Raw genomic sequence first — 26,043 nt, forward strand, 5'->3', positions numbered from 1 at the left:
CCCTGGTTTGAATCCAGGCTGTGTCACAACCGGCCGTGATTGGGAGTCGCATAATTGGTCCAAGGTCGTCAGGGTTTGGCCGGGTAGGCCGTCAAAGTAAATAAGAATTGGTTCTTAACTGACTTGCCAAGTTAAATAAAGGTTAAATAAAAAATACATATTTAATAGAAATTGCAGAAAGGAAGTGGAGAAAGTCAAAGTTGCACGTCCATTATGATAGTCTGAGAGAGCAACTTGGCGTATATAACAAGGCCATTAGAAATGCCAGACGGGCTCATTTTTCTAACTTGATCACTATTAATTAAACAGTGCTCTTCTCCACCATTGATGCCCTGATAAATCCTACCCCCCACAAACCTATGTGAACTTTCCTCCACATCTAAATGTGATGAGTTTGTGGCATATTTCAGAGATAAGATAAACAACATTAGGCTGGGTATCAGTCAAGACGTGATGAGAAGTTTAATGATTTGTGCCCGAGCCTACCACACAAAGGCACGATGGATTTATATTCCCCTGGTTGACACAGACATGCTCAGGAAAGTGATGTCACAATTTAAGCCTTCTACCTGCCTTCTCGATTCCTATCCCCACCACCTTCTTCAAAACAGTTTTTAGTTGCATATCTGAAGAAGTGCAAGCTATTGGTAATCTCTTCTTGTTCACAGCCACTTTCCCCACGGCACTAAAAACTGATACGGTGAAACCCCTTCTGAAGGAAAGTAATTTAGATTCTTCAGCTCTTAGCAATTTTCAGATTTTTTTTTGTGCCAATCTCCAACCTTCCACTTTTAAGCAAAATTCTGGAGAAATTGATTTTCAAACACATAAATGATTTTTGAAGAGTCTACTGTATTTGAGAGAAAAAAATCCAAATTAGGTTTCTGTGCTCACCACAGCACAGAGACAGCCTTAGTTAAAGTGGTAAATGGTCTTAGAGCCGACACAAATGCCAAACAGCTCTCTGTCCTTGTACTCTTTAAGTGCTTCATTCGACACTGGTGACCATGATGTCCTTCTGGACAGACTGGAGAGGTATGACGCTACAAGCTTGACACACCTGTATTTGCGGAGTTTCTCCCATTCTTCTCTGCAGATCCTCACAAGTTCTGTCAGGTTGGATGGGGAGCGTCGCTGCACAGCTATTTTCAGGTCTCTCCAGAGATGTTCGATCGGGTTCAACTCCGGGCTTTGGCTGGGACACTCAAGGACATTTAGAGACTTATCCCAAAGCCACTCCTGCATTGTCTTGGCTGTGTGCTTAAAGTCGTTGTCCTGTTGGAAGGTGAACCTTCACCCCAGTTTGAGGTCGTGAGCACTCTAGAGCAGGTTTTCATCAAGGATCTCTCTGTACTTTGCTCCGTTCCTCTTTCCCTCGATCCTGACTAGTCTAACAGTCCCTGCCGCTAAAAAACATCCCCACAGCATGATGCTGCCACCGCCATGCGTTTGTGGCATTTGTGGTTCCAAACTTCTTCCATTTAAGAATGATGGAGGCCACTGTATTCTTGGGGACCTTCAATGCTGTGGAAATGTTTTGGTTCCCTTCCCCAGATCTGTGCCTCGACACAATCCTGTCTCTGAGCTCTACAGACAATTCCTTCGACCTCAAGGCTTGGTTTTTGCTCTGACAATCACTGTCAACTGTGGGATCTTATATAGACAGGTGTGTGCCTTTCCAAATCATGTCCAATCAATTGAATTTACCACAGGTGGACTCCAATCAAGTTGTAGAAACATCAATGGATCAATGGAAACAGGATGCACCTGAGCTCAATTTCGAGTCTCATAGCAAAGCGTCTGAATACTTATGTAAATAACGTATTCGTTTTTTATTTTTAATACATTTGCAAACATTTCTAAAAAACGTTTTTCACTTTGTCATTATGGGGTTTTGTGTGTAGATTGATGAGGGAAAACATTAATTGAATCAATTTTAGAATAAGGCTGTAATGAACATAATGTGGAAAAAGTCAACCAGTCTGAATACTTTCCAAATGCAGCCTTTGGCAACGTTATCAGAAAGCACAGCATTGATTTTCACTGCTACGCAGGCGATACACAACTTTACATTTCTGTGAGGACAGACGCTGGGAGATGGGTAGCAAGTACAGGGAGTAAACATTTAATGAATAACGGACATGAACCGAAACAAGGACAGCGTCTGGACAAGAGGAAACATAACGACAATAATGCAGACACGGGGATGAAACTGAGGAGCAGACAGATATAGGGGAGGCAATCAATAAGGTAATAGAGTCCAGGTGAGTCCCATCAAGCGCTGATGCGCGTAAGGATGGTGACAGGTGTGCGTAATGATGGGCCGCCTGGCTCCCTCGAGCGCCAGAGACGGGGAGCGGGAGCAGGCATGACACATTTCTGTGTCACCAGAGGATTTTAGCTCCATGGATAAATTATTAGACTTAAAATAGATTTAGATTTAAAATACTTGGATGGCTCACAACTTCCTCCAGCTAAATGAAGACAACAACGAGGTACTTATTGTTGGAGGAAAAGCACAGAGAGAGAATCTGGCCACATATTTTAATTCACGGGTAATAAAGATAAAACACCAGGTAAAAAACATACGTGTCATTTTAGATTCTGAACTCGGTTTCAAATCACACATTAGGAATGTGACCAAAATAACTTTTTACCACCTGAGGAACAATGCCAAGGTTTCTCTCTCAGGCTGATACAGAGAGACTCATCCTTCTATTACAAGCAGGCTTGACTACTGTAATGCTCTCCTGTCTGGTCTACCCAGGAAAGCCATTGGTCAACTGCAAAACATACAGTATGCTGCAGCACGGGTACTGACCAAGACCAGACGGAGACACATTACACCGGGTTTTAAAGTCTCTGCACTGGCAGCTTGTGAGTTTTAGAATTAATTTGAAATATTCTTCTATTGGTTTTTAAATCGATTGTGCACCCCAATACATGTCAGACATGCTTTTAAGTTATGCACCCAGTAGGTTCCTCAGGTCCACTGGCCTTTTAAATATCCCAAAGCCTAGGACCAAGAGACATGGAGAGACAGCCTTTTAACTATCCCAAAGTCTAGGACCAAGAGACATGGAGAGACAGCCTTTCGTTACTATGCCCCCAGCTTCTGGAATAGTCTGCCAGAGAACCTGAGGGGGGGATGAAACTGTGGACATATTTAAAATAGATCTTAAAACACACCTTTTTAACTTTGTTTTTCCTTTTTTATCCTCTTAAATATTTCATTTTTTTATTTTAATTGTTTTATTTATTTATTTTCCTGTAAATGCACATTGTCTGAAAGCATTCCATGTCTGAAATGTGCTGTGTAAATAAAGCTTGATTTGATTTGATGTTCCTATTGTTTTGTACACTCAGTCTATATTACCAGAGATGAACTAGAAAGAGGGAATGACTGAGCGGAAGGCGGAGGCAGAGCTTTATATTGAGAAACATGACTATGGCTCTAAGGCTGAGGCAGAGCTTTATATTGAGAAACATATAGACGAGGACTGATGGCTCTGGTTGTGACTGACTGACTGGACAGGGGAAGTCTGGGTGAGCAATGCTGAGTAAGAACTTTAAAGAGAGAATGAGTGAGAGAAAAAGAGAGAGAGAGAATGAGAGCGAGAGAGCAAAATGGGGGAGGGAGAGAGATACAGAAAGACAGAAACTGAGCGAGAGACCGGGTAAGAGAGAGATAGACCGAGTAAGAGAAAAAGACAGTAAGAGAGAGAGACAGAGACAGAGTAAGAGATAGACAGCCAGGAAGTTGAGAGACAGGGAGAAATAGAGAGATAGAGAGAGACAGAGTAAGAGATAGACAGCCAGGAAGTTGAGAGACAGGGAGAAAAAGAGAGATAGAGAGAGAGACAGAGTAAGAGATAGACAGCCAGGAAGTTGAGAGACAAGGAGAAATAGAGAGATAGAGAGAGCGAGAGAGACAGAGTAAGAGATAGACAGCCAGGAAGTTGAGAGACAAGGAGAAATAGAGAGATAGAGAGAGACAGAGAGACAGAGTAAGAGATAGACAGCCAGGAAGTTGAGAGACAGGGAGAAAAAGAGAGATAGAGAGAGCGAGAGAGACAGAGTAAGAGATAGACAGCCAGGAAGTTGAGAGACAGGGAGAAAAAGAGAGATAGAGAGAGAGACAGAGTAAGAGATAGACAGCCAGGAAGTTGAGAGACAAGGAGAAATAGAGAGATAGAGAGAGCGAGAGAGACAGAGTAAGAGATAGACAGCCAGGAAGTTGAGAGACAGGGAGAAATAGAGAGATAGAGAGAGCGAGAGAGACAGAGTAAGAGATAGACAGCCAGGAAGTTGAGAGACAGGGAGAAATAGAGAGATAGAGAGAGAGACAGAGTAAGAGATAGACAGCCAGGAAGTTGAGAGACAGGGAGAAAAAGAGAGATACAGAGACAGTTAAGAAACAGCTAGGGATTGAGTGTGATTTAGAGACCAGGCAGACAAGAGAAAGATAGAGATATGAGCGAGAGGGGGTACTGAAGGATAAAGGTGATTGAGAGAGGAACTATTTACCGGTACCGGTTAACTCAGTCTTGATGGCGTGCAAGTCAGCAGGACAGGAGTTAGAGACGGTGATGGTAGGAGCAACCATCCCTCCACTGCTGTACACATCCAGCATGTTCCTTGACACTGGCAGCTGTATACACACAACAACAACAACATTCGTAAGGTGTAAACAACAACAACAAGATACAACAGCTTTCAGAGGTCATCAACAACTTCCCAAATGTAGTACTTAGGCCTACATTCTCCCTCATCCAATCAGAAGGCAGTAACAACAGAATGTGCTTTGATGTCAGAAGTCTAGGAGTCTCAACAAATGAAGACATAACTCCAGTGATAACTTCCCTGGAACGTTGATCGTGTGAATTCCAGACTCCGTCTAATGTCTACATATCAGATTCATATCAAGGCTCGAGTTGCAAAAATTCTGTTAACTTTCCTAAAATTTTCCTGGTTCTGCAGAAATCCTGGTTGGAAAATAGATTCCTGGAATCAGGAGGAAATAAAGAGAAAATCTGGAAACCATCCAACCAGGATTTATAAAAAAATAAATAAAAATAAAATATTTTTGGGGGGGAAAGTTACTGGAATATTTTGCAACCCTAGCCAAGGTCGAACATGGTACTGATCTCTCACCTCTCTCTCTGCCCAGTGGACAGACTTCAACCTCTAATCAAATAGATGCTGTACATTATATTATTCCAAAACAGCACAAACAAAAAGCAACTCCTGACTGGTACACATCACTAAATGTACAAACAAAAAGCAACTCCTGACTGGTACACATCACTAAATGTACAAACAAAAAGCAACTCCTGACTGGTACACATCACTAAATGTACAAACAAAAAGCAACTCCTGACTGGTACACATCACTAAATGTACAAACAAAAAGCAACTCCTGACTGGTACACATCACTAAATGTACAAAATAAGAGTACATCTAAAAAGACAGAAGGAAAAATCTCCCCAAAATGACGAAATACCTGACTAAACTCAACTCACAATGCCAACAATACTTTGGGAGTCATAAAACACGGAACTCCATGGATGGACATGACACAAATCTTTAAATAGACTGTGTGTCTTTTAGACTCCTTCCTCTTTGCCCATTGTCCCCACCGTGGCCGTGCTTACAGAGTATTAACATACCATAGAAGAACATTAAAAAAAATCAACATAGAAAACATAGAAAGCCGGCATTTTAATATACACTATGCCTTTCAGCAGACGCATTTATCATAAGCGACTTACAGTCACGCGTGTGTACATTTCCCCCCACATATTATGATGTTAGAGGTGGTGCTGGAGATTATGAATATTAAGTTGAACAACGGTGAATCAAATCAAATCAAGTTTATTTCATATAACCCTTCGTACATCAGGTAATATCTCGAAGTGCTGTACAGAAACCCAGCCTAAAACCCCAAACAGCAAGCAATGCAGGTGTAGAAGTACGGTGGCTAGGAAAAACTCCCTAGAAAGGCCAAAACCTAGGAAGAAACCTAGAGAGGAACCAGGCTATGAGGGGTGGCCAGTCCTCTTCTGGCTGTGCCGGGTGGAGATTATAACAGAACATTTCCCCCACATATTATGATGTTAGAGGGTGGTGCTGGATATGATGAATATTAAGTTGAACAACGGTGAAGTGTCCCTTTAACAGGCACCATACAGAGTGTGTTAACAGCTTAACAGGCACCATACAGAGTGTGTTAACAGTTTAACAGGCACCATGCAGAGTGTGTTAACAGATTAACAGGCACCATGCAGAGTGTGTTAACAGTTTAACAGGCACCACGCAGTGTGTGTTAACAGTTTAACAGGCACCATGCAGAGTGTGTTAACAGTTTAACAGGCACCATGCAGAGTGTGTTAACAGTTTAACAGGCACCATGCAGAGTGTGTTAACAGTTTAACAGGCACCATGCAGAGTGTGTTAACAGCTTAACAGGCACCATGCAGAGTGTGTTAACAGTTTAACAGGCACCATGCAGAGTGTGCTAACAGTTTAACAGGCACCATGCAGAGTGTGTTAACAGTTTAACAGGCACCATGCAGAGTGTGTTAACAGATTAACAGGCACCATGCAGAGTGTGTTAACAGATTAACAGGCACCATGCAGAGTGTGTTAACAGTTTAACAGGCACCATGCAGAGTGTGTTAACAGTTTAACAGGCACCATGCAGAGTGTGTTAACAGTTTAACAGGCACCATGCAGAGTGTGTTAACAGCTTAACAGGCACCATGCAGAGTGTGTTAACAGTTTAACAGGCACCATGCAGAGTGTGTTGCACCATACAGAGTGTGTTAACAGTTTAACAGGCACCATGCAGAGTGTGTTAACAGTTTAACAGGCACCATGCAGAGTATGTTAACAGTTTAACAGGCACCACGCAGAGTGTGTTAACAGTTTAACAGGCACCATGCAGAGTGTGCTAACAGTTTAACAGGCACCATGCAGAGTGTGTTAACAGTTTAACAGGCACCATGCAGAGTGTGTTAACAGTTTAACAGGCACCATGCAGAGTGTGTTAACAGTTTAACAGGCACCATGCAGAGTGTGTTGCACCATACAGAGTGTGTTAACAGTTTAACAGGCACCATGCAGAGTGTGCTAACAGCTTAACAGGCACCATGCAGAGTGTGTTAACAGTTTAACAGGCACCATGCAGAGTGTGTTAACAGTTTAACAGGCACCATGCAGAGTGTGCTAACAGCTTAACAGGCACCATGCAGAGTGTGTTAACAGTTTAACAGGCACCATGCAGAGTGTGTTAACAGTTTAACAGGCACCATGCAGAGTGTGTTAACAGTTTAACAGGCACCATGCAGAGTGTGTTAACAGTTTAACAGGCACCATGCAGTGTGTTAACAGTTTAACAGGCACCATGCAGAGTGTGCTAACAGTTTAACAGGCACCATGCAGAGTGTGTTAACAGTTTAACAGGCACCACGCAGAGTGTGTTAACAGTTTAACAGGCACCATGCAGAGTGTGTTAACAGTTTAACAGGCACCATGCAGAGTGTGTTAACAGTTTAACAGGCACCATGCAGTGTCTACATCTCAGCTTCATTAATAGAATACAGTAATAAACACGTTGTTAGCATGTCTACATCTCAGTTTCATTAATAGAATACAGTAATAAACACGTTGTTAGCATGTCTACATCTCAGTGTCATTAATAGAATACAGTAATAAACACGTTGTTAGCATGTCTACATCTCAGTTTAATTAATAGAATACAGTAATAAACACGTTGTTAGCATGTCTACATCTCAGTTTCATTAATAGAATACAGTAATAAACACATTGTTAGCATGTCTACATCTCAGTGTCATTAATAGAATACAGTAATAAACACGTTGTTAGCATGTCTACATCTCAGCTTCATTAATAGAATACAGTAATAAACACGTTGTTAGCATGTCTACATCTCAGTGTCATTAATAGAATACAGTAATAAACACGTTGTTAGCATGTCTACATCTCAGCTTCATTAATAGAATACAGTAATAAACACATTGTTAGCATGTCTACATCTCAGTGTCATTAATAGAATACAGTAATTAACACGTTGTTAGCATGTCTACATCTCAGTTTCATTAACAACAGAATACAGTAATAAACACATTGTTAGCATGTCTACATCTCAGTGTCATTAATAGAATACAGTAATAAACACGTTGTTAGCATGTCTACATCTCAGTGTCATTAATAGAATACAGTAATAAACACATTGTTAGCATGTCTACATCTCAGTGTCATTAATAGAATACAGTAATTGACACGTTGTTAGCATGTCTACATCTCAGTTTCATTAACAACAGAATACAGTAATAAACACATTGTTAGCATGTCTACATCTCAGTGTCATTAATAGAATACAGTAATTAACACGTTGTTAGCATGTCTACATCTCAGTGTCATTAATAGAATACAGTAATAAACACGTTGTTAGCATGTCTACATCTCAGTTTCATTAATAGAATACAGTAATAAACACATTGTTAGCATGTCTACATCTCAGTTTCATTAATAGAATACAGTAATAAACACGTTGTTAGCATGTCTACATCTCAGTGTCATTAATAGAATACAGTAATAAACACGTTGTTAGCATGTCTACATCTCAGTTTCATTAATAGAATACAGTAACAAACACATTGTTAGCATGTCTACATCTCAGTTTCATTAATAGAATACAGTAATAAACACGTTGTTAGCATGTCTACATCTCAGTGTCATTAATAGAATACAGTAATAAACACATTGTTAGTATGTCTACATCTCAGTGTCATTAATAGAATACAGTAATAAACACGTTGTTAGCATGTCTACATCTCAGTTTCATTAATAGAATACAGTAATAAACAAGTTGTTAGCATGTCTACATCTCAGTTTCATTAATAGAATACAGTAATAAACACATTGTTAGCATGTCTACATCTCAGTTTCATTAATAGAATACAGTAATAAACACATTGTTAGCATGTCTACATCTCAGTTTCATTAATAGAATACAGTAATAAACCCGTTGTTAGCATGTCTACATCTCAGTTTCATTAACAGAATACAGTAATAAACACGTTGTTAGCATGTCTACATCTCAGTTTCATTAATAGAATACAGTAATAAACACGTTGTTAGCAAGTCTACATCTCAGTGTCATTAATAGAATACAGTAATAAACACGTTGTTAGCATGTCTACATCTCAGTGTCATTAATAGAATACAGTAATAAACACATTGTTAGTATGTCTACATCTCAGTGTCATTAATAGAATACAGTAATAAACACGTTGTTAGCATGTCTACATCTCAGTTTCATTAATAGAATACAGTAATAAACAAGTTGTTAGCATGTCTACATCTCAGTTTCATTAATAGAATACAGTAATAAACACATTGTTAGCATGTCTACATCTCAGTTTCATTAATAGAATACAGTAATAAACACATTGTTAGCATGTCTACATCTCAGTGTCATTAATAGAATACAGTAATAAACACATTGTTAGCATGTCTACATCTCAGTGTCATTAATAGAATACAGTAATAAACACATTGTTAGTATGTCTACATCTCAGTGTCATTAATAGAATACAGTAATAAACACGTTGTTAGCATGTCTACATCTCAGTTTCATTAATAGAATACAGTAATAAACAAGTTGTTAGCATGTCTACATCTCAGTTTCATTAATAGAATACAGTAATAAACACATTGTTAGCATGTCTACATCTCAGTTTCATTAATAGAATACAGTAATAAACACATTGTTAGCATGTCTACATCTCAGTTTCATTAATAGAATACAGTAATAAACCCGTTGTTAGCATGTCTACATCTCAGTTTCATTAACAGAATACAGTAATAAACACGTTGTTAGCATGTCTACATCTCAGTTTCATTAATAGAATACAGTAATAAACACGTTGTTAGCAAGTCTACATCTCAGTGTCATTAATAGAATACAGTAATAAACACGTTGTTAGCATGTCTACATCTCAGTGTCATTAATAGAATACAGTAATAAACACGTTGTTAGCATATCTACATCTCAGCTTCATTAATAGAATACAGTAATAAACACGTTGTTAGCATGTCTACATCTCAGTGTCATTAATAGAATACAGTAATAAACACGTTGTTAGCAAGTCTACATCTCAGTGTCATTAATAGAATACAGTAATAAACACGTTGTTAGCATGTCTACATCTCAGTGTCATTAATAGAATACAGTAATAAACACATTGTTAGCATGTCTACATCTCAGTGTCATTAATAGAATACAGTAATAAACACATTGTTAGCATGTCTACATCTCAGTTTCATTAATAGAATACAGTAATAAACACATTGTTAGCATGTCTACATCTCAGTTTCATTAATAGAATACAGTAATAAACACATTGTTAGTATGTCTACATCTCAGTGTCATTAATAGAATACAGTAATAAACACATTGTTAGCATGTCTACATCTCAGCTTCATTAATAGAATACAGTAATAACCACATTGTTAGCATGTCTACATCTCAGTGTCATTAATAGAATACAGTAATAAACACATTGTTAGCATGTCTACATCTCAGCTTCATTAATAGAATACAGTAATAACCACATTGTTAGCATGTCTACATCTCAGTGTCATTAATAGAATACAGTAATAAACACGTTGTTAGCATGTCTACATCTCAGCTTCATTAATAGAATACAGTAATAAACACATTGTTAGCATGTCTACATCTCAGTGTCATTAATAGAATACAGTAATTAACACGTTGTTAGCATGTCTACATCTCAGTTTCATTAACAACAGAATACAGTAATAAACACATTGTTAGCATGTCTACATCTCAGTGTCATTAATAGAATACAGTAATAAACACGTTGTTAGCATGTCTACATCTCAGTGTCATTAATAGAATACAGTAATAAACACATTGTTAGCATGTCTACATCTCAGTGTCATTAATAGAATACAGTAATTGACACGTTGTTAGCATGTCTACATCTCAGTTTCATTAACAACAGAATACAGTAATAAACACATTGTTAGCATGTCTACATCTCAGTGTCATTAATAGAATACAGTAATTAACACGTTGTTAGCATGTCTACATCTCAGTGTCATTAATAGAATACAGTAATAAACACGTTGTTAGCATGTCTACATCTCAGTTTCATTAATAGAATACAGTAATAAACACATTGTTAGCATGTCTACATCTCAGTTTCATTAATAGAATACAGTAATAAACACGTTGTTAGCATGTCTACATCTCAGTGTCATTAATAGAATACAGTAATAAACACGTTGTTAGCATGTCTACATCTCAGTTTCATTAATAGAATACAGTAACAAACACATTGTTAGCATGTCTACATCTCAGTTTCATTAATAGAATACAGTAATAAACACGTTGTTAGCATGTCTACATCTCAGTGTCATTAATAGAATACAGTAATAAACACATTGTTAGTATGTCTACATCTCAGTGTCATTAATAGAATACAGTAATAAACACGTTGTTAGCATGTCTACATCTCAGTTTCATTAATAGAATACAGTAATAAACAAGTTGTTAGCATGTCTACATCTCAGTTTCATTAATAGAATACAGTAATAAACACATTGTTAGCATGTCTACATCTCAGTTTCATTAATAGAATACAGTAATAAACACATTGTTAGCATGTCTACATCTCAGTTTCATTAATAGAATACAGTAATAAACCCGTTGTTAGCATGTCTACATCTCAGTTTCATTAACAGAATACAGTAATAAACACGTTGTTAGCATGTCTACATCTCAGTTTCATTAATAGAATACAGTAATAAACACGTTGTTAGCAAGTCTACATCTCAGTGTCATTAATAGAATACAGTAATAAACACGTTGTTAGCATGTCTACATCTCAGTGTCATTAATAGAATACAGTAATAAACACATTGTTAGTATGTCTACATCTCAGTGTCATTAATAGAATACAGTAATAAACACGTTGTTAGCATGTCTACATCTCAGTTTCATTAATAGAATACAGTAATAAACAAGTTGTTAGCATGTCTACATCTCAGTTTCATTAATAGAATACAGTAATAAACACATTGTTAGCATGTCTACATCTCAGTTTCATTAATAGAATACAGTAATAAACACATTGTTAGCATGTCTACATCTCAGTGTCATTAATAGAATACAGTAATAAACACATTGTTAGCATGTCTACATCTCAGTGTCATTAATAGAATACAGTAATAAACACATTGTTAGTATGTCTACATCTCAGTGTCATTAATAGAATACAGTAATAAACACGTTGTTAGCATGTCTACATCTCAGTTTCATTAATAGAATACAGTAATAAACAAGTTGTTAGCATGTCTACATCTCAGTTTCATTAATAGAATACAGTAATAAACACATTGTTAGCATGTCTACATCTCAGTTTCATTAATAGAATACAGTAATAAACACATTGTTAGCATGTCTACATCTCAGTTTCATTAATAGAATACAGTAATAAACCCGTTGTTAGCATGTCTACATCTCAGTTTCATTAACAGAATACAGTAATAAACACGTTGTTAGCATGTCTACATCTCAGTTTCATTAATAGAATACAGTAATAAACACGTTGTTAGCAAGTCTACATCTCAGTGTCATTAATAGAATACAGTAATAAACACGTTGTTAGCATGTCTACATCTCAGTGTCATTAATAGAATACAGTAATAAACACGTTGTTAGCATATCTACATCTCAGCTTCATTAATAGAATACAGTAATAAACACGTTGTTAGCATGTCTACATCTCAGTGTCATTAATAGAATACAGTAATAAACACGTTGTTAGCAAGTCTACATCTCAGTGTCATTAATAGAATACAGTAATAAACACGTTGTTAGCATGTCTACATCTCAGTGTCATTAATAGAATACAGTAATAAACACATTGTTAGCATGTCTACATCTCAGTGTCATTAATAGAATACAGTAATAAACACATTGTTAGCATGTCTACATCTCAGTTTCATTAATAGAATACAGTAATAAACACATTGTTAGCATGTCTACATCTCAGTTTCATTAATAGAATACAGTAATAAACACATTGTTAGTATGTCTACATCTCAGTGTCATTAATAGAATACAGTAATAAACACATTGTTAGCATGTCTACATCTCAGCTTCATTAATAGAATACAGTAATAACCACATTGTTAGCATGTCTACATCTCAGTGTCATTAATAGAATACAGTAATAAACACATTGTTAGCATGTCTACATCTCAGCTTCATTAATAGAATACAGTAATAACCACATTGTTAGCATGTCTACATCTCAGTGTCATTAATAGAATACAGTAATAAACACATTGTTAGCATGTCTACATCTCAGCTTCATTAATAGAATACAGTAATAACCACATTGTTAGCATGTCTACATCTCAGTGTCATTAATAGAATACAGTAATAAACACATTGTTAGCATGTCTACATCTCAGCTTCATTAATAGAATACAGTAATAAACACATTGTTAGCATGTCTACATCTCAGTTTCAAGTTAAGCTAGACCCTCTAGACAGCTACAATGTCAAAATCAATTCAGTGAGAATGTAAAACCTAAGCAAATCCAAACAAAAACAAAGAAAAAAACCCTGTCTTATCTCATCTAACTACAAACAAATTCCACAGAACAACAAGATTTAGTTTACCTCAATCATCTGATTTATTTTGTGATCATGCTGCTCCTGCAGAACAACCAGTATCCTCATCTTTCTCCTGCCGAACCAAACTGCTCTCACACTCAGCCGCTTCCCCTTTCTCTCAGAACAGGCGGTTGAGAAATGGGGAAACATGTTCAGGAGAAAAAAAAAAAACACCTCTCCTCCTCTTTCTCTCCAGTCCACTGTTAGCTAACCTTTAGTCTTCTTAGTTGGCTAACTCTCTCTCCACATTCTTCACAGTTAAGCTATCAGCATTCTACACCCAGGCAGCCTCCCTCCCTATCCTCCAGCACCATGCTGACCCCACCCTACCCTGCTGTAACCCTGGCCTGCTCTGGCCTGCTCTAGCCTTGTTCTGGCTACTGTTAGCAAGTGTGTTTACTCTCACAGCCAGACTGGATTCCACAGTCCTGCTCCAAGAAAACAACCAATTACCGCTCCCCCCCCCCCCCCCCCCCCCCCCCCAAAAAAAATCAATGATGGACAAATAGAGACACAGCTATCAATGTGTTGATAAGCCAATAAGAGCGAGGGTCAACTTTCAGTGGAGATAGAAGAGGATTCCATTATTAACTGCTTGCTGCGATAGCAATCTACAAAAAGGCTTACTATGCGTGTTTCACTTGAAGAAGTGGGCCAACAGATGATTCATTCATCTCCAGGAGTGAATGCATAGTCATATATTGTTGGTATGATATTTTGCTAAGTACCCTGTTGGCTAGCTGTAGTGCAGAGTCCATCAACTTACAGAAGGATACGTACCGTGTTGGCTAGCTGTAGGCCAGAGTCCATCAACTTACAGGAGGATACGTACCGTGTTGGCTAGCTGTAGGCCAGAGTCCATCAACTTATAGGAGGATACGTACCGTGTTGGCTAACTGTAGGCCAGAGTCCATCAACTTACAGAAGGCTACGTACCCTGTTGGCTAGCTGTAGGCCAGAGTCCATCAACTTACAGAAGGATACGTACCGTGTTGGCTAGCTGTAGGCCAGAGTCCATCAACTTACAGAAGGATACGTACCGTGTTGGCTAGCTGTAGTACAGGGTCCATCAACTGAAAGAACTCATCGTTGAGACCGGATTCAAAACTGATGATGCCATCAATCACATCTTCCATCTGAAAGACAAACAGCTCTGGGGTCAGTAGAGGAAGATATATATATGTACATACACACATATACACTACTGTTCAAAAGTTTGGGGTCACCTAGAAATGACCTTGTTTTTGAAAGAAAAGCACATTTTTTGTCCATTAAAATCACATCAAATTGATCAGAAATACAGTGTCGACATTGTTAATGTTGTAAATGATTATTGTAGTTGGAAACGGCAGATTTTTTATGGAATATCTACATAGGCGTACAGAGTAGAGGTCGATCAATTAATCAGAATGGCCGATTAATTAGAGCCGATTTCAAGTTTTCATAACAATCGTAAATCTGTATTTTTGGACACCTTTATTTAATCTTTATTTAACTAGGCAAGTCAGTTAAGAACACATTCTTATTTTCAATGACAGCCTAGGAACGGTTGGTTAACCGCCTCGTTCAGGGGCAGAACGACAGATTTTTACCGTGTCTGCTCGGGGGATTCAATCTTGCAACCTTACAGTTCACTAGTCCAAAGCTCTAACCACCTGATTACATTGCACTCCACGAGGAGCCTGCCTGTTACGCGAATGCAGTAGAAGCCAAGGTAAGTTGCTAGCTAGCATTAAACTTATCTTATAAAAAACAATCAATCAATTATAATCACTAGTTAACTACACATGGTTGATGGTATTACTAGTTTATCTAGCGTGTCCTGCGTTGCACATAATCGATGCGGTGCGTATCGTTGCTCCAATGTGTACCTAACCATAAACATCAATGCCTTTCTTAAAATCAATACACAGAAGTATATATTTTTAAACCTGCATCTTTAGCTAAAAGAAATCCAGGTTAGCAATATTAACCAGGTGAAATTGGGTCACTTCTCTTGCGTTCATTGCACGCAGAGTCAGGGTATATGCAACAGTTTGGGCTGCCAAATTTGCCAGAATTTTACGTAATTATGACATAACATTGAAGGTTGTGCAATGTAACATTGCAGTTAGATAAAATACGGAACGGTTCAGTATTTCACTGAAAGAATAAACGTCTTGTTTTCGAGAAGATAGTTTCCAGATTCGACCATATTAATGACCTAAGGCTCATATTTCTGTGTTATTATGTTATAACTAAGTCTATGATTTGATAGAGCAGTCTGACTGAGCGGTGGTAGGCAGCAGCAGGCTCGTAAGCATTCATTCAACCCTTTCCTGCGTTTTGCCAGAAGCTCTTCGCTGTGCTTCAAGCCTATCAACTCCCGAGATTAGGCTGGTGTAACCGATGTGAAATGGCTAGCTAGTTAGCATGGTGCGCGCTAATAGCGTTTCAAACGTCACTGGCTCTGAGACTTGGAGTAGTTGTTCCCCTTGCTCTGCATGGGTAACGCTGCTTCGAGGGTGGCTGTTGTCGATGTGTTCCCGGTTCGAGCCCAGGTAGGAGCGAGGAGAGGGATGGAAGCTATACTGTTACACTGGCAATACTAAAGTGCCTATAAGAACATCCAATAGTCAAAGCTTAATGAAATACAAATGGTATAGAGAGAAATAGTCCTATAATTCCTATAATAACTACAACCTAAAACTTCTTACCTGGGAATATTGAAGACTCATGTTAAAATGAACCACCAGCTTTCATATGTTCTCATGTTCGGAGCAAGGAACTTAAACGTTAGCTTTCTTACATGGCACATATTGCACTTTTACTTCCTTCTCCAACACTTTGTTTTTGCATTATTTAAACCAAATTGAACATGTTTCATTATTTATTTGAGACTAAATTGATTTTATTGATGTATTATATTAAGTTAAAATAAGTGTTCATTCAGTATTGTTGTAATTGTCATTATTACAAAAAAATAAAAAAAATCGTCCGATTAATCGGTATCGGCGTTGAAAAATCATAATCGGCCGACCTCTAGTACAGAGGCCCATTATCAGCAACCATCACTGCTGTGTTATAATGGCACGTTGTGTTAGCTAATCCAAGTTTATCATTTTAAAAGGCTAATTGATCATTAGAAAACCCCTTTTGCAATTATGTTAGCACAGCTGAAAACTGTTGTTCTCATTAAAGAAACAATAAAACTGGCCTCCTTTAGACTAGTTGAGTATCTGGAGCATCAGCATTTGTGGGTTCGATTACAGGCTCAAAATGTCCAGAAACAAAAAACTTCTCCTGAAACTCGTCAGTCCATTCTTGTTCTGAGAAATTAAGGCTATTCCATGCGAGAAATTGCCAAGAAACTGTAGATCTCATACAACACTGTGTACTACTCCCTTCACAGAACAGCGCAAACTGTCTCTTACCAGAATAGAAAGAGGAGTGGGAGGCCCCGGTGCACAACTGAGCAAGAGGACGAGTACATTATAGTGTCTAGTTTGAAAAACAGACGCCTCACAAGTCCTCAACTGGTCCTCATTAAATAGTACCCACAAAACACCAGTCTCAATGTCAACAGTGAAGGGGCGACTCCGGGATGCTGGCCTTCTCCCTGGTCTCCCTGATACCTGGTCTCCCTGATACCTGGTCTCTCTGGTACATTCTCTCCCTGATACCTGGTCTCCCTGATACCTGGTCTCCCTGGTACCTGGTCTCCCTGGTACCTGGTCTCCCTGGTACCTGGTCTCCCTGGTACCTGGTCTCCCTGATACCTGGTCTCCCTGATACCTAGTCTCCCTGATACCTGGTCTCCCTGGTACATGGTCTCCCTGATACCTGGTCTCCCTGATACCTGGTCTCCCTGATACCTGGTCTCCCTGGTACCTGGTCTCCCTGGTACCTGGTCTCCCTGGTACCTGGTCTCCCTGGTACCTGGTCTCCCTGGTACATGGTCTCCCTGGTCTCCCTGATACCTGGTCTCCCTGGTACATGGTCTCCCTGATACCTTGGGTCAGACATACAGCCAGACTGAGATAGCGTGTTAAACCGGATTAGTCAGGGTGAGTCATACATAGAAAACCTCACTAAAACACTCCACACAGCACTTTATGAATAAGGCACAAATTCTCAAGCCATGAAATATTCTACCACATGGCTTGTTCAGGCTCTTTCCTTCCTTCCTGAAATCCAAACCCTCCTTATTGTCTGAGTAAGACCTTTTTTTGACCAACTGAATTTAAATTCCAGTTAAATTCCATTTGAATACAACTTTTTTCATCCCCCTCAGTGGCAAATTAATTCGATTTTACTCTAGAAGTGCCAAACAAAAAATCTTGAATCTGCTATGTAATGTGTTAATTCAGGATGAATACAGACCTACAGACAGCGGAGTACACCTTTAACTACAGTCTCTGTGGTGTGAAGTGTGCAGAGGTCATTAGCCTGGAACTGTTGTATTTGACAGAATAATGTTGTACTGAACACACATAGCAAGGTGCAGGAGACAGGAGACAGGGGACAGGAGACAGACCAGCCCCAGTCAGTCAGTCAGTCAGTCAGTCAGTCAGTCAGTCAGTCAGTCAGTCAGACAGACAGACAGGCAGGCAGGCTAATGTGAAACCAAACACACTGAGCCACAGAGAAAGGTACAGGAGACAGGAGACAGGAGACAGGAGACAGACCAGCCCCAGTCATACAGACACACAGGCAGCTAGACAGACCAGCCCCAGACAGACAGACAGACAGACAGACAGACAGACAGACAGACAGACAGACAGACAGACAGACAGACAGGCAGGCTAATGTGAAACCAAACACACTGAGCCACAGAGAAAGGTGCAGGAGACAGGAGACAGACCCGCCACACCGTGAGACTTGTCTCCAACAACATGCTATTGTTATTACAGGGGGAACGAACTACTGTTGAATTTTAAAGGAACTGAAAGACCAAGACAGCGTATTATATATATATATATACATGGAACGAACACACAAGATGTGGTTAAAATGAATATTTTACAGATGGAGGACATTCTAGACGGAATTGCATTATGTCTTGTTGGATAGAATAAAGTTTGATTATTTAGGTCATAGCGTGTTGAAAGGATGTGGTGTGAGTTGACGATTATACAACGTTATAGAAATGTATTGCATAAAACAGAGGTGATCATCATGTAGAGTAGAACAGGGGTTCTCAAACGTTTCGGGGCCAGGGAATCCGTTTTGGGGCCGGGGAATCCGTTTCGGGGCCGGGGAATCCGTTTCGGGGCCGGGGAATCCGTTTCGGGGCCGGGGAATCCGTTTCGGGGCCGGGGAATCCGTTTCGGGGCCGGGGAATCCGTTTCGGGGCAGGGGAATCCGTTTCGGGGCCGGGGAATCCGTTTCGGGGCAGGGGAATCCGTTTCGGGGCCGGGGAATCCGTTTCGGGGCCGGGGAATCCGTTTCGGGGCCAGGGAATCCGTTTTGGGGCCGGGGGGTCTCCCCCTCGTCATAATAGGAACACAACTTGAGTTAAATAAAATGTAAAAAATATAACATACAACGACTTTTACTATGACTTCGACCGTGCGTGGACGGACAAACCAAGTCTCGGGGCCCTGGGAAGGAACATTTTAAAGGGCCCGCCTCTTGGCATCGAAGAGAAAATCTAGCACATTTCTACTCATTTTGTCACAGGGCAGAGAGATTTTTTGTTTGTTGTTGTTGCAGCTTTAAAGCTTATATCCTGCAATTCTACACATTTTTTCCCCATGAGGCAGAGAGAACATTTAGCAGTTTTAATTACAGAACATTTATGTTATTCAAAAAAAATAAAAAAAATTGGGGAATACACGTAGTGAGTTGAAAAATGGATAATTGTTGGAGTATTGTAGATACCAGTGAGCCTCCAGGCCCACGTTGCCTCGGGTCAAGAACATACATGGTAGATTCCTAATAATACATTGTATTGCATTACATACCATACAACTTATTTCACGAATTCCTTGACCAAAATGAGTTTAATCTAGTACTGTTCATAAGAGATCTGGCCCGTAACCACCGTGCTTCTACACCTGTATTGCTTGCTGTTTGGGGGTTTTAGGCTGGGTTTCTGTACAGCACTTTGAGATATCAGCTGATGTACGAAGGGCTTTATAAATACATTTGATTTGATTTGATTTAGTACCTCCTCTTTGTTGGAGCTCAGGCTGAGCACAGCCAATGGGCTGCTGGGAGTGCTGCTGGCTGCAGGCTGGAGCTCGCGGGCGGATCCGGACTGAGGTGAAGGGGAGGTGCCCAGCGTCTGACTGGTCAGTTTGTTCCCCACGGTGGAGGAGAGGTAGTGTTTAACCTGCTGTCTCTGGGAGGCCTGGAGGTGGTACTTGGTGGGGTTCTCCAGGTGGGTCTGAACCTGAAGGAGAGAGAGAGAGACACGGGGGTTAGTTAGAGTAGAGGCCTGGATGGAGAGAGAGAGAGAGGGGGGGGGGGGGGGGGAGAGTGAGAGACAGAGGGGGGAGTGAGAGACAGAGAGGGGGGGGAGAGTGAGAGACAGAGAGGGGGGGAGAGTGAGAGACAGAGAGGGGGGAGAGTGAGAGACAGAGAGGGGGGAGAGTGAGAGACAGAGAGGGGGGAGAGTGAGAGACAGAGAGGGGGGAGAGAGAGACAGAGAGGGGGGAGAGTGAGAGACAGAGAGGGGGGAGAGTGAGAGACAGAGAGGGGGGAGAGTGAGAGACAGAGAGAGGGGAGAGTGGAGAGAGAAAGAGGGAGAGATGGGAAGTCATTGAGGAAAGGCAGATATAAGGTTGTTATAATGCACTGTAAGACCTGTCATCAACATGTACGGCCTCCTTAGAAATGTAACATAGTATCTGCAACAGCTCCCACTTCGATTTAAAACGTGTGTGGTCAAAAGCAAACCTAGTCCTCCCTAAACCCAGTCCTCCCTAAACCCAGTCCTCCCCAAACCCAGTCCTCCCCAAAACTAACACAGTCCTCCTCAAACCCAGTCCTCCCTAAACCCAGTCCTCCCCAAACCCAACACAGTCCTCCTCAAACCCAGTCCTCCCTAAACCCAGTCCTCCCCAAACCCAACACAGTCCTCCTCAAACCCAGTCCTCCCCAAACCCAGTCCTCCCCAAAACTAACACAGTCCTCCTCAAACCCAGTCCTCCCTAAACCCAGTCCTCCCCAAACCCAGCACAGTCCTCCTCAAACCCAGTCCTCCCCAAAACTAACACAGTCCTCCCTAAACCCAGTCCTCCTCAAACCCAGTCCTCCCCAAACCTAACCCAGTCCTCCTCAAACCCAGTCCTCCCTAAACCCAGTCCTCCCCAAACCCAACACAGTCCTCCTCAAACCCAGTCCTCCCTAAACCCAGTCCTCCCCAAACCCAGTCCTCCCTAAACCCAGTCCTCCTCAAACCCAGTCCTCCCTAAACCCAGTCCTCCCCAAACTTAGTCCTCCTCAAACCCAGTCCTCCCCAAACCCAGTCCTCCCTAAACCCAGTCCTCCCCAAACCCAACACAGTCCTCCCCAAACCCAGTCCTCCCCAAACCCAGTCCTCCCGAAACCCAGTCCTCCCCAAACCCAACACAGTCTTCCTCAAACCCAGTCCTCCCTAAACACAGTCCCCCCTAAACCCAGTCCTCCCCAAAACCTACACAATCTTCCTCAAACACGGTCCTCCCTAAACCCAGTTCTCCCCAAACCCAACCCAGTCCTCCCCAAACCCAACCCAACCCTCCCCAAACCCAACCCAGCCCTCCCCAAACCCAACCCAACCCAGTCCTCCCCAACCCAACCCAGTCCTCCCCAAACCCAACCCAGTCTTCCCAAACCCAACCCAGTCATCCCAAACCCAACCCAGTCTTCCCAAACCCAACCCAGTCCTCCCAAACCCAACCCAGTCTTCCCAAACCCAACCCAGTCATCCCAAACCCAACCCAGCCCTCCCCAAACCCAACCCAGTCCTCCCCAAACCCAGCCCTCCCGAAAACCAACCCAGTCCTCCCCAAAACCAACTCAGTCCTCCCCAAACCCAACCCAGCTCTCTGCAAACCAACCCAGCCCTCCTCAAACCCAGTCCTCCCCAAACCCAACACAGTCTTCCCAAACCCAACCCAGTCATCCCAAACCTTACCCAGTCTTCCCCAAACCCAACCCAGTCTTCCCAAACCCAACCCAGTCATCCCAAACCTTACCCAGTCTTCCCCAAACCCAACCCAGTCTTCCCAAACACAACCCAGTCCTCCCCAAACCCAGCCTCCCCAAAACAAGTTGTCCCCAAACCCAGCCCTCCCCAACCCAGTCCTCCCCAAACCCAACCCAGTCCTCCCCAAACCCAACCCAGTCTTCCCAAACCTAACTCAGTCCTCCTCAAACTCAGCCTCCCCAAAACAAGTTGTCCCCAAACCCAGACCTCCCAAAACCCAGACCTCCCCAAACCCAGTCCTCCCCAAACCCAGTCCTCCTGAAAACCAAACCAGTTCTCCCCAAAACCAACTCAGTCCTCCCCAAACCCAACCCAGCCCTCCACAAACCTAACCCAGTCTTCCCAAACCCAACCCTCCCCAAACCCAACACAGTCCTCCCCAAACCCAACCCAGTTCTACCCAAACCCAACCCCGTCACCCCCAAACCCAGCCCAGTCCTCCCCAAACCTAACCCAGTCCTCCCCAAATCCAACCCAGTCTTCCCAAACCCAACCCTCCCCAAACCCAACACAGTCCTCCCAAAACCCAACCCAGTTCTACCCAAACCCAACCCAGTCTTCCCAAACACAACCCAGTCCTCCCCAAACCCAACCGAACCGAACCCAGCCCACCCCAAACCAAACCCAGTCTTCCCCAAACCCAACCCAGTCCTCCCCAAACCCAACCCAGTCTTCCCAAACCTAACCCAGTCCTCCCAAAACCCAACCCAGTCTTCCCAAACCTAACCCAGTCTGTCCCCAACCCAGTCTTCCCAAACCCAACCCTGTCTTTCCAAACCTAACCCAGTCCTCCCCAAACCCAACCCAGTCTTCCCAAACCTAACCCAGTCTTCCCAAACACAACCCAGTCCTCCCCAAACCCAACCGAACCGAACCCAGCCCACCCCAAACCAAACCCAGTCTTCCCCAAACCCAACCCAGTCCTCCCCAAACCCAACCCAGTCTTCCCAAACCTAACCCAGTCCTCCCAAAACCCAACCCAGTCTTCCCAAACCTAACCCAGTCTGTCCCCAACCCAGTCTTCCCAAACCCAACCCTGTCTTTCCAAACCTAACCCAGTCCTCCCCAAACCCAACCCAGTCTTCCCAAACCTAACCCAGTCTTCCCAAACACAACCCAGTCCTCCCCAAACCCAACCGAACCGAACCCAGCCCACCCCAAACCAAACCCAGTCTTCCCCAAACCCAACCCAGTCCTCCCCAAACCCAACCCAGTCTTCCCAAACCTAACCCAGTCCTCCCAAAACCCAACCCAGTCTTCCCAAACCTAACCCAGTCTGTCCCCAACCCAGTCTTCCCAAACCCAACCCTGTCTTTCCAAACCTAACCCAGTCCTCCCCAAACCCAACCCAGTCTTCCCAAACCCAACCCAGTCCTCCCCAAACCCAACCCAGTCTTCCCAAACCTAACCCAGTCTGTCCCCAACCCAGTCTTCCCAAACCCAACCCTGTCTTTCCAAACCTAACCCAGTCCTCCCCAAACCCAACCCAGTCTTCCCAAACCCAACCCAGTCTTCCCAAACACAACCCAGTCCTCCCAAAACCTAACCCAGTCCTCCCCAAACCCAAGCCTGTCTTCCCAAACCTAACCCAGTCCTCCCCAAATCCAACCCAACCCTCCCAAAAACCCAACCCAGTCTTCCCAAACACAACCCAGCCCTCAAACCCAGCCTCTCCAAAACAAGTTGTCCCCAAACCCAGACCTCCCCAAATCCAGTCCTCCCCAAACCCAGTCCTCCCGAAAACCAACGCAGTTCTCCCCAAAACCAACTCAGTCCTCCCCAAACCCAACCCTCTGCAAAACCAACCCAGCCCTCCTCAAACCCAGTCCTCCCCAAACCCAGTCCTCCCCAAACCCAACCCAGTTCTACCCAAACCCAACCCAGTCTTCCCAAACACAACCCAGCCCACCCCAAACCCAACCCAGTCTTCCCAAACCTAACCCAGTCTGTCCCCAACCCAGTCTTCCCAAACCCAACCCTGTCTTTCCAAACCTAACCCAGTCCTCCCCAAACCCAACCCAGTCTTCCCAAACCTAACCCAGTCTGTCCCCAACCCAGTCTTCCCAAACCCAACCCAGTCTTCCCCAAACCTAACCCAGTCTTCCCCAAACCTAACCCAGTCCTCCCCAAACCCAACCCTATCTTTCCAAACCTAACCCAATCCTCCCCAAACCCAACCCAGTCTTCCCAAACCCAACCCAGTCTTCCCAAACCCAACCCAGTCTTCCCAAACCCAACCCAGTCCTCCCAAAACCTAACCCAGTCCTCCCCAAACCCAAGCCTGTCTTCCCAAACCTAACCCAGTCCTCCCCAAATCCAACCCAACCCTCCCAAAAACCCAACCCAGTCTTCCCAAACACAACCCAGCCCTCAAACCCAGCCTCTCCAAAACAAGTTGTCCCCAAACCCAGACCTCCCCAAACCCAGTCCTCCTGAAAACCAACCCAGTCCTCCCGAAAACCAACCCAGTTCTCCCCAAAACCAACTCAGTCCTCCCCAAACCCAACCCTCTGCAAAACCAACCCAGCCCTCCTCAAACCCAGTCCTCCCCAAACCCAGTCCTCCCCAAACCCAGTCCTCCCCAAAACTAACCCAGTTCTCCCCAAAACCAACTCAGTCCTCCCCAAACCCAACCCTCTGCAAAACCAACCCAGGCCTCCCCAAACCCAGTCCTCCCCAAACCCAGTCCTCCCCAAACCCAACCCAGTCCTCCCCAAACCCAACCCTACCAAACCCTCCCTAAACCCAACCCAGTCTTCCCCAAACCCAACCCAACCCAGCCCTCCCCAAACCCAACCCAGTCCTCCCTAAACCCAACCCAGTCCTCCCTAAACCTAACTCAGTCCTCCCCAAAACCAACCCAGCTCTCCCCAAACCCAGCCTCCCTAAAACCAGTTGTCCCCAAACCCAGTCGTCCCCAAAACCAGCCGTCCCCAAACCCAGCCTCCCCAAAACCAGTCCTCCCCAAACCCAGCCTCCCTAAAACCAGTTGTCCCCAAACCCAGTCGTCCCCAAACCCAGCCCTCCCCAAACCCAGCCTCCCCAAAACCAGTCCTCCCCAAAACCAGTCCTCCCCAAACCCAGCCTCCCTAAAACCAGTTGTCCCCAAACCCAGCCCTCCCCAAACCCAGCCTCCCCAAAACCAGTCCTCCCCAAACCCAGCCTCCCCAAACCCAGCCTCCCTAAAACCAGTTGTCCCCAAACCCAGTCGTCCCCAAACCCAGCCCTCCCCAAACCCAGCCTCCCCAAACCCAGCCTCCCCAAAACCAGTCCTCCCCAAACCCAGTGATCCAGAAGCCCAGCCCTCCCCAAACCAAGCCATCCCCAAGCGCAATCCTCCCCAAGCCCAGCCCCCCCAAAATCCAGCCTCCCCCAAAACCCAGTCCTTCCAAAGCCCTCCTCAAGACCAGCCCTCCCCAAGACCAGCCCTCCTCAAGACCAGCCCTCCCCAAGACCAGCCCTCCTCAAGACCAGCCCTCCCCAAGACCTCCTCAAGACCAGCCCTCCTCAAGACCAGCCCTCCTCAAGACCAGCCCTCCCCAAGACCAGGCCTCCTCAAGAACAGCCCTCCCCAAGCCCTCCCCAAGACCAGCCCTCCTCAAGACCTCCTCAAGACCAGCCCTCCCCAAGACCAGGCCTCCTCAAGACCTCCTCAAGACCAGCCCTCCCCAAGACCTCCTCAAGACCAGCCCTCCTCAAGACCAGCCCTCCTCAAGACCAGCCCTCCTCAAGACCTCCTCAAGACCAGCCCTCCCCAAGACCAGCCCTCCTCAAGACCAGCCCTCCTCAAGACCAGCCCTCCTCAAGACCAGCCCTCCTCAAGACCTCCTCAAGACCAGCCCTCCCCAAGACCAGCCCTCCTCAAGACCAGCCCTCCTCAAGACCTTCCCAAGACCAGCCCTCCTCAAGACCTTCCCAAGACCAGCCCTCCTCAAGACCAGCCCTCCCCAAGCCCTCCAGGGCATGATGTATTGACAGTAGATGTAGGGAAACAGGTAGGACAGGCTGAAAGGGTTGTGATTCATACCCATGTTGCTGATGGTCTATGTGTTTGGGGGACTGCAGGACTCCTGCACTATAGTATCTTATTATCATGTCTGCAATTCTGGAACCCTTCAATTGTCATTT

At 43.4% G+C, this 26,043-nt stretch overlaps 1 protein-coding gene across 5 annotated transcripts in view; it reads right to left on the reverse strand.

Annotated features, from left to right (window-relative positions):
- Positions 1–26,043, reverse strand: part of LOC120059049 (transcription factor E3-like) — a 72,896-nt gene that overhangs the window by 13,047 nt on the left and 33,806 nt on the right. For 3 of the 5 annotated variants that reach the window (XM_039007823.1, XM_039007821.1, XM_039007824.1), the window contains 3 exons: positions 19,891–20,115; positions 14,780–14,875; positions 4,534–4,651 (listed from right to left, as the gene is read on the reverse strand). In XM_039007823.1, the coding sequence (XP_038863751.1) occupies positions 4,534–4,651; positions 14,780–14,875; positions 19,891–20,115 (439 nt within the window). Of the gene's footprint in view, positions 1–4,527; positions 4,652–14,779; positions 14,876–19,890; positions 20,116–26,043 lie in introns of all 5 variants that reach the window. The other 2 variants (XM_039007820.1, XM_039007822.1) reach the window with 1 other exon arrangement.

This window comes from Salvelinus namaycush, chromosome 14, assembly GCF_016432855.1.
Source record: "Salvelinus namaycush isolate Seneca chromosome 14, SaNama_1.0, whole genome shotgun sequence".
Classification (NCBI taxonomy): Eukaryota; Metazoa; Chordata; class Actinopteri; order Salmoniformes; family Salmonidae; genus Salvelinus; species Salvelinus namaycush.